General features: G+C 29.8%; 2 protein-coding genes across 4 annotated transcripts; both read right to left on the bottom strand.

Annotated features, from left to right (window-relative positions):
* Nucleotides 1-376: 376 nt before the first annotated feature.
* On the bottom strand, nucleotides 377-4711 carry LOC124957307. The gene is made up of 4 exons (XM_047514246.1): nucleotides 4149-4711; nucleotides 2697-2809; nucleotides 2524-2614; nucleotides 377-2438 (listed from the first exon to the last, which is right to left on the bottom strand). Exons 2-4 carry the CDS (start codon nucleotides 2801-2803, stop codon nucleotides 2265-2267), a joined length of 372 nt encoding a protein of 123 aa, XP_047370202.1. The 5' UTR covers nucleotides 2804-2809; nucleotides 4149-4711; the 3' UTR covers nucleotides 377-2264.
* Nucleotides 4712-5820: 1109 nt separating this feature from the next.
* On the bottom strand, nucleotides 5821-12536 carry LOC124953467. Of its 3 annotated transcripts, XM_047504889.1 has the most exons (7): nucleotides 11706-12534; nucleotides 9105-9315; nucleotides 8487-8726; nucleotides 7540-7626; nucleotides 6990-7121; nucleotides 6267-6418; nucleotides 5821-6183 (listed from the first exon to the last, which is right to left on the bottom strand). In XM_047504889.1, the coding sequence occupies exons 2-7, from the start codon at nucleotides 9312-9314 to the stop codon at nucleotides 6057-6059; spliced, it is 948 nt and encodes a 315-aa protein (XP_047360845.1). In that variant the 5' UTR covers nucleotide 9315; nucleotides 11706-12534; the 3' UTR covers nucleotides 5821-6056. The 3 variants fall into 3 exon arrangements, with proteins under 3 accessions (XP_047360845.1, XP_047360856.1, XP_047360865.1); XM_047504900.1 differs by lacking the exon at nucleotides 7540-7626 and having other exon boundaries at nucleotides 8475-8726; nucleotides 11706-12536; XM_047504909.1 differs by lacking the exon at nucleotides 7540-7626 and having other exon boundaries at nucleotides 11706-12525.
* Between the last annotated feature and the right edge of the window lie 1950 nt (nucleotides 12537-14486).

Here is a 14486-nt window from a genome sequence, read left to right as displayed (position 1 = left end):
ACATACATATTAAGCGATCGTTGTAAATGTTCTTTTCTCCTTTCAAATCTGTACATTGCAAAAAGACCAAAAAAAAAAAAAAAAAAAAGAAATAAGAAGAAGAAAGAGAATAGTAAAAACTAGAAAGATATTCGCAATCGTTCACAACCGGTCGTTTATGGAAATGAAAGCATCATCGAAGGGCGACGCCATCGATTCTTTACGACAGTAATTTAGTGTATCATACAATATATATATATATATATATATATATATATATATATATACATATATATATACACATACATATATACATATATACATATATACATATATATACATATATATATATGTATATATATATATATATACACATATACGTATATATAGCTATTTTTCTCTTGGTTACTAACGTTCGTTTTATAACGAAGACGATTTTCAGAGTATCTATATTAAAAAAAATACTTGTAAGAAAGCTGAGGTGACCTTGAGCTCTTCGAGTCTACCCGCGCGTGTGTTCAAAATTTTTCTCTTCTATCTCGATTTTTCTTTCACTCTCCTCTTCCTTCAATTTAACTTCGGAGAAACTAAACGATCACAATATTCTCCCGAAGATTAATCTCGCAAACATGATACAGTTATTTTGAAAGTATTCGGACGATCTCGACGTTTATTCTTTCTTTTTTTTTTGTAATGTGAATTTCGAACGTCGAGTGAACTTAAAAATAATGCTTCGAACCGACTCTTGTATACAAGAGTATTTGATGTATACAAGTGAAAAAAAAATATAGAGGACCGACGGATATCTGAATATCGTATATACAAGCATGATTAGACGTCGTTTTTCTATATAGGTCTTTCTACGTACACATACATATGTGTATGTATGTACGTATATGAAACTAAACATATTTATAGTTATGTAATTATAGTTTTTCGAATGATATTCAAAACGAAAATACCGATGGTTTATACGGCAATATGTTTTTTCTATTTATCATACTTCGTCCCTTCCATATGTAAAGTATTCCCAAGCATATTTCTTAGAAATAGTCAGGAGGCAATTTGTTAAATGTTAAACTTAAATTTGTTTCGTTGGTTGTGTATTCTCTATTTAAAATATATTCTTCTCGTATCTCCATTCCAACGACATTAACGAAAGTATGTTTATTAAATAAACGAAAACGATCTCATCGACGGGCGAAATGAAGTACGACGCAAAATATTCAAATTTATGCTTCTTCGGCTCGTTTCATATTTCATAAACATACACGTATAAACATGAATACAATCATTTTACTCAACGAAATTATTCGTTTATACGTACTATATATATACATACGTACTTACGTACATATGTCGTCGATCGATTTAAAAAATTAAAACAAATAAAAACGCGTGATACTCTGCCATATTTCGAAAGGCTCAAGAAGACCTACTAGGCTCATGATAATTTTTAAATAAAAAGAAAAAAAGAAGTAAAGAAAAAAAAACAAAAAAAAAAACAAAAAAAAAAAAATAAAAGATTTTTCGGGATCGTGACAAGTGCTCGAGCGAGTTTATGGGCGCACATTCGAGGAAAATTCGTTTCCATCCTTTTTCTTATCGGTGTAATCGAAAGTAGGGAACAAAAAACGTGATTTCTCGATGATATGATGTTATACAGTTCCTCGGACCTGTCAGTAACGATCCTTTAGCAATACGCGAATACGTTCATGTTTATTTTTAAGGCACTAGATTATCAAGAGGTAAAAGAATATCTCAATGTTTCTAATATTATGTACATAAAACGGAAGTACATTTTCGAAACGCTAATTACATTACAAGACATATTCGACGAATGCTCATGTTCGAATAAGAAAAAAGAAAAGAAAACAAAAATAAAATATTTATGTGTTTTGACGTATGGTTAAATCATTTCAACTACTATTATTACTACTATTATTACTATTACTATTAAACTCTCGAAGATTATGTCGAATCAAGAGTAATCGACACTAAAAGTCTCTCTACAATTATAAATAGAATAATTTCCTAAGATTCCATCGTTATTCCCATCGTTATAGAAATTACGATAAATATTTTGCGCAAGTTTGCGAATCTAACTGTAAAAGAGGAAAAGGTCGCTGATAGAAAGAAAAGAAAAAGATGAAATAAATAAAAACGGAAGAAAATATTTAAGCACATATTCTGTTACATGATGCACAACAGTAAAATTTTATCTATACAACATTATTGCCTTGAAACAATGTCCTTTTTAATCCTGCAAAAATACTTTCGAAGGATTACAATCTGACGTAACTTATATCATGAGATCTTGGAGGTGAACCGTTCGAATCCTTCTTCTTATTAACATCTTCCTTTTCTCTCGCGTCCAATACAATTGGTTGTTCATCGTCGCGTAAAAACAACGTTGTTGTGGTTGTTGTTACAGTAGAATTATTGTCTTGAAGAGATTGCTAAAATTATGAGCGATGTTAAGAAGATTTTTACTCTCTCTCTTTTTTTTTTTCTCTTCTTTTATATTTTTTTTTTATTACTCACTTGCATAACGTTTATAAGGAAGAGAAAGGCAAGTAAAGTTAAAGCGCTCAAAGCAGCTCCATTGCCACCACCTTTATGTCCTTTATAACCACTGAAATGTAAACAATGAAGTTCTTTTAATTTTAATTACGATAACTTTGTAAACAGATTCTTTTGAAATTTCCGATAATTACCCGTTTGAGCTATGGTGATAAGAACCCCATCCGCTATGATAACGATCGACGGGCGTGTACGGAGTTTTTTCAAAGGAACCAAAATTCATCAATGCTTTGAACGTCATCTTAATCTGGAAAGAAAGAAATGAACATGTTATTATAGAATTTTATGATTCCTATCAATCAAATTATCAAACGTCATTCATTTTATTTTATATAAATTCAGAAAGAATATAATCGGTAAATATCTCTGGAATAAATTGAAATATTGAAAAAAAAATTATTAAAGTTATTTATTAATTAATAATATTAGTACCTGAAAGTAAATAACTTTTTATACATTATTAATAACTGTGTTAGCAAATGCCATCTATCGATAGGATAATTTGTTTAACTCTTATGATAGACGAAGCATTCTTACAAGCATGATAAAAAGAATAGTCATTATATACGAGCATAAGAAAATGTTTCAGTTTTATTATATTATCACTTTAGCACGGCACTTACAATCATAATTATCGATAATGTGTAGAGTTTTCATCTATCTTAAGATATAATATTGAATTTTTACGTGCATGTATTTGATGCATTTATTAAAAAAGCTTTATATATACATATTTTCTTTTTTTTCTTTAAATCTAAAATTTGGTAGTATATGAAATATAATTTTTAAATGGATCATTTGATTTATTTATTTTTTTTTTTATTTATTCGTTTCATATGTATTCGTAACTTGTGCACGTTTTATATAAAAAAATGTTCATTCACGTCAATGCTTTAAACGAGGAATAGATATATGGTTCTTTGACTCTACGTTCTTGGAATGCGGTCGACACGGAGCTTCAATCTTTTCTAGTTAGTAGACAGCAGGTTGGCGAACGTATTTTATGAAAACGTATATGAGTTCTCTTTTTTTTTCTCTCTTTTTCTTTTTTCCTCTCGTTCATTCATTTTCTCATTTAAATAAATCCAATAGATAAATTTTAAAATGTTATATATATATATTTCTTGTATTTAAAATTTTTTGATTAATATCACTCATTATTTTTTCCCCTACGAAAAGAAATAATTTTTTTTTAAATAATTTTAATATTAGATTTAGAAATTAGTTTGTATAATTGATTTAAAATTATGTTTTTATTAAAAATTCTCAAGGCATTATGGCATTTTCTCTTATATTTTATATATATATGATTAATTTTATATATTTCTTGTTTTTTTCTCTCTTTTTGATTGCTTCTCTGCAATATGTATAAGATGTAATTTAATATATCGGAATAATTTGTAAATAGTTTTAGTTTTAATCAATATATCTTCCTGAATATATTTATTTATGAAATCATGTAACTTCCCTTTTTCAGCATTAAATGAAATGCTTGCGTAATTAGAAAGTGTCGTGAAATTTACTGAATGTCATAAACACAGTGCGACGAATACGTATATGCGTTTAGAGAGACAAATGCTGCTTACCTTCGCAAAATTTGAAAAGTACTCTGACGCAAACGTAGAAAAGATTCACATGCCGTTGACGAAACTAAGAACTTTCTTAAGCGAGATTCACAGAACGACTGTTCTGTGAATCACCTGTAAATTCGTCATTCGACTTCTTTTCTTTTCTTTTTCTTTTTCTTTTTTTCACGGTTTATGCATTCTTTGAGCCTAAGTACTTCCTCGATAATTTCTCAGCCGTAAATGTTTTCCGGACCTTGAGCAACAAAAGTGTGTTCCTCGTTGTTACCCTTAATTTTGTTTGTTTATCTTTGTCTGTCATTTCCTAGATCACATCCGATTGTAAAAGCTGATAATGAAGTTATTTTCAAAAATACAGCTGCGTTGAAATTATTATTCATTTTTTTATTCTATATTTATGATTATTCATCTTAAAAATAATTTCATAATAAATATTTTTATCTTTTTAATGCGAAAAGTTCAATAAGGCCATTTATTTAATGTATTCATTATATGTATATAATTATGTTTCACATATACACATCTTAAGCTTAAGGAAGCTAGATGAATTGGATATTACTAAAAGAAACTTCATATATATATATATATATATATATATATATATATATATACATATACATATATATGATATAATATATAATATATAATATATAATATATAATATATAATATATAATATGTCATATATATTATATAATATATTTATATAATATATTTTATATATATATATATATATATATATATATATATATTAAAATATCTATATACAATAATTTATTTTGATCGATTGTTAGACGAGGATCGTAATTAATGTTTTCCCCCCTAGTTTTGTATATTTATTTCATAATAATGAAAATGAAATTCTCTTTTTTATTTACCTCAAAAATATGAGATATCTAACAATCGAACTTATTCGCGATAATTCCGATAGTCGTCCCAACGATAAAAATATTTAGCTTTATTTTCATCGAAGTCAATCGATATGATAAATTTTAATGTATTTATTAGAAAAATAAAAAACAATGGATGTCATTGAAAGATTTTGAAAAATGATATTTTTTATTTGATCTTTGTCTTCTAATTATTCTCACAGTTTTGGTATTAACTTTTAAACACGAAAAACATACGGGAAGACAATAATTACGAAAGAAATAGTCTTTTCAAAAGATAATCCATGATGATGCTTCAATTTCGATGAAAAAACAAACCAACAACACAAATGTATTATCGCGATTAATACAAATAAACGCTTTCGTTAAAACCATTCGGAGCATATGAATCAACTTGAAACAATCGTTCTATCCTAAGTTTAAATAAATATAAATAAGTATAATTATAATAATGATCGTTGGCTCGAGCAAACACAAACATTCTTGTTCGGTCGAGCCCCGAGTCTTATTCAGTCTACTTCTAGAAAAAGCTAAGACGCTCGACAATTTTTGTTCTGAAAGCTCTTGTAAAACGTCAACGATATCAACGAGAGATTCACGAAAGAGAAAATCGTCGTTTCACGTTTCGAGAGATTTCGTCTTTCGTGATGATTCGAGTCTTCGTTTCTGTGCGTACAATATTAAAGGCAATGAAAATTTTCGCGAGAGCCGTGTCGAAGTGAATTCCAAGTTTGATTTTTCACTAATTAATTACATAATTAAGTAAACAAACATAAGTTTTAGGTAGGAAAATTTGTTTTCCTTTTTTTTTTTTTTTTGTTGAAGCGTTTTCTTCGACCTTACCTAAGGAATTTTTTTTTTTTTTTTTTTTAATGATAATCGCTAAATAAATCTATTTCTCGATTTAGGTCGATCAGTTTCATGCGTTTCTTCGACTTAATTTCGCGAATTTTTAACCCAGAAAAATTTCAAACGATCCCCGCGAACGTTTAAATTGCGTTTAATGTGAAATTTCCCACTCATGCGACGTTACAATCCATGAAAAGAGTCCTGCAGTCTTCTCCCATACGACCACGTCGTCCTGCGTCATAAAGTGCTTCGAATCCTACACCACTCTGCCTTTGCAACATGTAACTTGTTGCATATCTAATAAAAAGAAAAATAAAATTATATTTTAATATCATTAAAAGTCCATTGAAAAAAATATAGATTTCAATGAAAGAACGTACGATCCTAGCTGACAGAAAATCGTCGATGTGCCTTGAGCATCGCCGGCACATTCAGCACTGGCTTCGCAAAGGGCTCTTTCGGCACAACCTTGTTGACCTTCGTCTTCTGCTCTACCGATATTGCTGAAAGCTTTTACTGATCTTACGTATCCCTGATAAAGAATTATTTATTAGTTTAAAAATTGATTGACAAGAAACAAAAACATGATAAATAAAATAAAGAGGATTATTACTTTGAAATATTTTCCTTTATATATAATTATCGTATAATTACTATCAGATAATTATTCATATTCGTTAATAGATTTTTATTCTTTAAATAATTATTCATCTTTTTCAATGGTTTTTCTAAAATTATTTATACAAATATTACATCTGTAAATGGGCAAGACTCTACGCAACATCGATAATTATACTTGAAAACATCATTTATCGTGGGAGAAAAAGGTTTTAAATACTAACAAAAAAAAATTGCTTACTGTAACGATTAAAAAAGTAAGCATAATTATTGACGGAGCATAAAGTATTGCCTTAATACATTTTATAAATAATTAAAAAGTAAATACTATAATTTTTTAATAATCTCTATCAATTTAAAAAATATTTGATTATTAGACTTTTCATGAATACAAGTCCCTACATTTGTTAAAGCTTAAGAAATAAAAACATAATCGAAGTAATATGTTAAAAATAATAGAAAATCGAACGTCAAATAGGATTTACCTTTAGCATACTAATAGATGCCATGGCGGCTTCGGAAACGCTGTCATGTCTACCAAGAGAACGAGCGGATAAAGAACGATGCGAGAAGGATGTCTTTAATGCGTCCAACAGGTTGATGACAATGCTGATGAACTGTACGATAAGAAAGTAGAGAATTATAGCATACTTTCTTACTTATAGTATTATTCTTGCTCGCTGTTGCACGAAATAAAGAGAAGAAAAGTAAACAAAGAGAGAGAAAGAATAGGAGCATGCGAGTCTAGAAAGTAGAAATAGTCGTACTTGATTTTTGTTTCGTCACAAATTAAGTGGTCTCCTCTTTGTAGATCTTATTATTTTATAATATTATTATTTTCTGTCGATCAAGAATGCTGTCTATAGATTTTTATTTTTTAAAGGTGAAACGAAAATCAAGTTGGTAAGAATGAAAAAAAAAAAAATTAGTAAAATTGATATAATAAACAAAGCTAATATCGTTAATAATTATTTCACATAAAATGTCCTGAACTTGTTATGCTCGAAAATGAATTTTCTTCGTAATCGTACTAACCTCTGAAGCATTTTTAGCCATGACAGCAACCTGATTCGGGTCTCTGCCCTGTCCTAGAAACGCGCCCAACACCGCAGTCAAAATTTCCTAAACAACCGACACCAGCCATGTGCGCTAAGTCGAAATTTTGAAGTTTATTTACAGGAAGAGTATGCCAATCGCGTCTATCTCAAATCGCGTTAAACATTGTCATTCGAGCGATATTATTAAATATCCTTCGTTTATTTGTTTTTAAAGTAAAAAACAAATAAATCTTTTCAACTTTCTCCATAACAATGTACGAGTAAAATAGAAAAATAATGTCAACCTTTCGCAACAATAGAAACCTCTTTGAAATTCTAATTAAATCGTTTAGAGAACGTGAAGATCGTTAACGAAACTCTTTCAGCCATACGAAAAATAAAAAAGAGAGAAGGAGACAATGATAAAAATGATTTAGTCATGCATTTTTCTACCTTTACAATGGAACTCATTAACGTGAGCAGCCAATACTCAATCCCTCTTTAGAGCAATCTGGGAAGAGGCAATCGTCATACGTTTTCTTATTATCAAGAAAGTTAAAATTAAATATTTAAGAGAATTGTTTGGCTTGCTATGATATTTTCAACTATATAAACGAGCACGACATAAATACGACATAATGCGTAGCGTAATAAGCAAATATAGCTTTTTGCATGTTTCCTAATTATGTGCATGAGAGAAACATATTGATGATCTATTGTGTAAGTGCTCTGTGTATAAGGCTACTACTGGCTTTGCAATTATCGATGATATAGCTTATCTCGTGAAATTGTACAAGGATAGGTAAGTATTACTATTATCAACAAGCTTTTTTTTTATATACAAATTGATGAATTTCTATCTTCCGACGATTTCTTTCTATACTTAGTGTACACATCGAAAATCATTGAGATGATCTGGACGACGTTAATGACCTTATCGAATACCTGCATGGGACTGCTTTGATTATCGACTTTGTCGATACCGTCAACGGACTGTTGAGGACCACCTAAAAGTGCCGTGAGTACTCGGAGACCAACGGAGAGAAGATTTGCCCATGGACTAGCTGGAACACCTTCGTCTATGTCATTTTTGCTTGGTCCAGTGATGCCTCCCGTTTGACCCAGAAGCATTTGCATGAACATTCCTAGCATGTTAGACCACGAGAAACCACTGCTGCTTCCTTCCTAAAGAACATCGATAAGAATTTGATGGAATCAATAGTAATTCAATTAGCCCATTTGTACCAATATGTCTTTATCATTAAAATGTTTTTGTTTAAATAAAATTTAATTTTCGCAATGAAAAAAGCGAAGCGATTACAGAAAATTCAGTTATTATTGTGATCCCAAAAAACTTATATATTAATAAAATATTCAAAAAATTCAGCAAACTATGATATGTTAGTTAAAAAAAAGAAAGAAATATAATATATTTAATTATGTTGTTCTAAAATACGTTTCAATGAAAATGTTCGGGAAAATCGAAAGCGTATATGCATATTGTTATTAAAGATGCAAATGGCAACGCTAATAAAAAAATTTTCGAATTATTTTTCAACTAACTTGAATTTGATTAGTACTGATATCCTCGAGATCGTCGATCGCAACCTTCTTCATAGCGTTTGGTTTCTCAGCGAACTTTCTCTCATCCCTAACTTGTTGCTGATATTGCTGAGGATATTGTTGAGTGTACTGGGGATGCTGTGGCAATGCTGCAGCTTGTCCAATGACAAGAGCTACCAAGCATAATGCAATGCGCTGATTGAAAGTCATCCTGAAATCGATATCGATAACAATTAATTAACGTCGATTAATTAATTGACGGAGGTAATTATTATCGCAGCTTTTCCATTATCCTAATACAAACCAAATGTATGCCATTTAATAAGACCATAAACCGTAATATGAATCCTATTATGTAACATATCACGTAAATATTTAACACTTTTTGAAATTGAATAACTTTTTCATTACACAAATCAAAGTACTCTGAATTTTTTATTTTCGTATTTGTATGAATTATATGAAGTATTAACAAAAAACTATTTACTCTAATAATTTGTTCAATTTTCAATAACTTTATACCATATTTGGTTTAGAAAAAGTTATTTAATGTTACAAAATATCCAAATATTCGATTGATTTATTATAGATGTATAATTGACTGAAATGTCGATAGACGATGAAATAACGTTTCTTTATAAAATATTAATTAATATAACGATGATATTAATTTAAAATAATATATATATATATACAACATGCAGAAAGAATGATGTAATAAAAATCAAATATAAAAAATCGATCAATAGTCTCGGAAAGAGCCCTTGAGAAAATAATCTCTCGTACTTTCTCTGTCATTAATTTAATTTCTCAGGTAAGTTTCCTTTCTGTGTATCAATTCTCACGCTTTCCGATCTACTCGTTGTTAAATCGAGGAGAATGATGCCACTCTCGACTCACTAGTAATTGCGACTCATTGTCATTGCCAAGGACGAAGTCGAATAGGAACGAAAGGAAGAAACCATTTCGACTTTAGTTCGACTTCTTCGTAAATCGAATGAGGTGTAGAATGAATGTTATATGGAACAAGTGGAAGAAAACAGCTTTGGACTTTCGTGAGTATGCGGGAACGGTAGTAGATGCTTGGAAAGTGTGTCATGGCGGTTAAGGTCGGCTCGATAAGCGAGCAACATGATTGCTCGTTAGCCCACTTCTCGATCGATGCTGGTTTGTTGAACTCGGTGCGTACCGTTAGCTCGAAAAGGCGGCCATGACCTACTCTCCTCTTCCTCGTTGTCGACTCGGAAAAATAACGACGAAGAAGACGTTGAAGAAGAGAGGATAAAAAGAAAGGGAAGAGAAACGGAAGAAGCAAGTGGTCCGTTTCAATAATTTTTCGAAAAATATTCATGACTTAAATCGAAAGTGAAATTTCGAGTCAAAATTATATACATATATATATATATATATATATATATATATATATATGTATTTTGTAAATTATTATAAACATTAAATGGATAATAATGAATTGCAATGATTATTAGAGAGGCTTTGTTAAAATGTCGTTTATTTGTAAAAGTAAATAATTGATTGTTATCTTTGAAATGTGTTAAATATTCTCTACCTATTAATAATACCTGCCATAATGATTCGCTTTGTCGAATGAATTCGATCTTCTGTGCCATTTGCCAAGGTTTATATTTACTGATTGTTATATTGAATTGTCATCAAAATATAGATATAGTCTATTCATTGGATTATATGAATTATATCGACTATATGGACTTATGAACAAGAGAAAGATTAATAAATGTAATTGAATATAAACTTCAATGAAAATAAATTGTTATTGAATTATAGATTCAATATTGTTAAAACAACAAACAAACGTAATTATTTTAAATATCCATACTATTGTAAATGATGGCAAATTTGATTGAAATATTTCAGTTTTCGTCGATTTGCAAAAAAAAAAAAAAAAAGAAAGAAAACAAGTCTTTTGTCGCAAAGTTGTCATTTGTCTTTTGGAAAACGGTACTTACTCGTCCTGTTGGAAAAATCGCAAACACGTTTCTAACTGTACATTAACTCTTGAATAGGTATTTTCTATCTGTTCTTGTCTTTTTAATCGTGTCAAACTCCTCGTCGAACAGTACAATCATTCGTGACGTAAGTCTGTACGATAATTTTCTATATATAGAAATAATTTTTCAATTAAACGAAAAAATAGATTAAATTTTAATATTATATATATTTATTTTCATATCAATGGATTTTAAATTATTACATGAACGAGTAATTATTATTTAAATGAAAAACATTGTCGCAGGAAGAAACGAAAAGTAAATAAAATTTTAATATTATATTTTTTTTGTTTTGTTTTTCGCAATAATCACTCGTTTTATTTATTTTATTAATTTATGATTTGTGAAAGAAATCGGTTATTACATATTATTAAAGTATCGATAATATTAATTAGATTCAGAAAATTAATTTCGCACATTAAAATCGTCAAATAATTTGGTGTGATTGATCTCAGAAAATTCTAAAAGGAGATCAAATGAAAAGTTTTAAATGTGTTTTGATAATTTGCGAATATTGTTTTTACACCAGAAGGAGTTCGACGAGGGGACAGGAGAAGCGATTTTTTCTACTCACTTCGATATTTCCAGGTAGCCTTTCCTTGACACTGACTTTCAGTTCTGAAGATGAAATTCCTTGCGGGGTCTTCTATATAGCTTGCGGACGCACGTGGGGGAAAACCGTTTGGCCAATGATCACTCGGCTTTGGTTCTATTTTCAATGGAACTGGCCTATCCCCGATATGCATCCTAAGCTCCACTTAAAATGTATTTTTCAAATGATCTTCTGATGACATCTCTTCTTCCATACTGTTTTGCTTTCTATTTTCTTTGTTTATATGAACACATTTTTATTTTCTAATTTTTTTTTATTTTATCCAATCCTTATTTTTCATACTTTTATTTACTTCTTGAGTTTCGTAAATAATCAATGATTGATAGATAATAAAATATACAGTTGGATAAATAATCCTGATGTATGTGTGTGTATATGTGTGTGGAGATACTCAATGTAATATACAAATCCAAAGATATATTAGAATGTAATGTGAACCGCTTGAAATATTTCTCTAATTCTTATTTGAAGATTTAATTGATAAAGAAAATCGGGATATACAAAGAAAGAATATCACATAACTGGTTGTACGTTCTGCAATTTAGTTAAAGATTTTTATCATTGTTATATCCGCCGATTGCACGAAACTGGATAAATATATATGTGCATGTGTGAGCTCATTTTAGAACGTAACAAGTTGTAAACGTGTTTCCAATATGAAATAGTTATACTTTTCAACTTGAAAGTATGACGCGAGAAAATCATGTGAAATCTATTTTGACGGAAATATATCAATTTTTCCAAAATACTCGATTAAATCAACGTAATTAGGGAATTTTTAAAGACAATAGAGTTTCGATAAACAATTAGACATTCAATTTATTTAAATATACATTTTATATGTTGAATGTCAAATAAATGGTACGGGCGTAATTCTGGTAAAAAAAAAAAAAAAAAAAAAAAAAAAAAATATTATTAACTTCTAATGTCGATAAGAGACTATATTTCACCCTTTTACTATTTATAAGCATACCACACTATACTTAGTCGCTCTGATCCCGTTTGATGAGTTACAAAGATGTCCTATGTAAATGTTATACTCGATAGAAGTTGTAGCGACGTGTAATTTTTGCATAATCATCTCATTCGAATACTAAACGTTACGGCAAATGTCAAGAATTATAAACAACCTCAAGTGCATAATATTTTATCGTATGTATAGGTACAACACTTCATAATTATTTTTTATAATTATTTTATTTGAGTTTATAATAATTATTTTATAGGTCAAATTCGTTGTGACATCCGCATCCTTGATAAATTAGAAAAGAAACCGTGGTCGACTTTGAAAATGCGAGTAAGTTAATGATTCAGAATCTGACCTGGACACGGATATTACCATCATGGAATGCGATTTTACATTTAGCAGACAATGAAAACAAAATCACAAGTAGCTTAGAGATGACATTGCGGTATATTTATTAAACGATCTGATTTAAGGCTCGGGGCAACAAGATTTCAATTTCGATAAATTCTAAGAAAGTATTGGTATTATTATATTTAAAATGTAAGATTATTTTTTTTTTTTACAATTTCGAAATTCCTATTCTTTTTGATTTATACGTTATAAATATATATAAATCAATTTTTTGTGGAGCATCTAGAAAGTCGTTTAAATGAATTGACGACGCGCACGAGGATACCTTTTACGTATTTACAAAGACATATACCATCGTACTTTCTCAAATCGATCTTTCGCGTCATCTCTTATAGTCGGTCCACATATATTCTTTTTCTTTTTTTTTTTTTTTTATTAAAGAATGCAATATTTTATATCGATTAATTAGAAAATTAATAGAAGATTTAAGATGCGATAATTCTTCGAGAAATGATGATAGATTTGTTTTCTTATAATCAGCTGATACTTTCACAATCTAAAATGTGTTCGTTTAAACTTCGTCCTAAGAATCCTATATTTATAAAAATATGAAAGAGCTGTTCTAATTTGATTCAGGAAATCTAATCTTTATCATGAATATTTTGAAGCAATAAAAACTATATACTTTATCCATCATCTTCTCGGAAATGATTCTCCCTTGCATTCCAGCTTGCTCGATAACACTTGAGCTTGGAAATACCTTCAATCGAACCGCTGTACGACCTGTTACTCGACACACTTCTCTTCTTTCTCTCTTTCTCTCTTTCTCTCTCTCTCTCTCTCTCTCTCTCTTTCTCTCTTTTTTTTTTATTTCTTTCTTTCTCCATGATCGAGAACTTCGAACTTGTTTCTTACAAAAGTCTTTGCTTTCTTATAAAAATTCGAAACATCTGTTGTTGCTATAAAGCAACGTTACGATCTTTTTTTTCTTTCTCTTGAATATTTCTCTAAACAACCAGTTATCCGTTAGTCCAATGATTTAACTCGTTTGCATGTCATTGATCCCGATCTAGTTCAATTTGTTCGGTCTTATTTTTTCATCTTATTATTATTTTTTTCTGGTATTTTTTTTTTCGACTCTTCTCCCTTTTTCTCATTTTTTCTTTCTCTTTATTTCTCCTTTCGATTACTTCGAGCTAATAGAAATGTGCTCTTATGAAGAACGTAATTCATCATAACTGTTTCAATAGCGGGATGCTGCATTGGTACTTCTTATTAGGAGAATCTCGCTAATCGCTCCTCTTTGCAAGGAAAAGCAAGCAGCGACAGCGGCAATGGCAGTGGCAGCAGGAGCCAGGAGCACGTGCAATGGCCGAGCAAGCCACTTCGGGAAGTTCGGTGAACGTATCGCGTGTTACAGTTCG

The sequence above is a fragment of the Vespa velutina genome, chromosome 1, assembly GCF_912470025.1.
Source record: "Vespa velutina chromosome 1, iVesVel2.1, whole genome shotgun sequence".
Classification (NCBI taxonomy): domain Eukaryota; kingdom Metazoa; phylum Arthropoda; class Insecta; order Hymenoptera; family Vespidae; genus Vespa; species Vespa velutina.
This window is presented reverse-complemented; position numbering and strand designations above follow the sequence as displayed.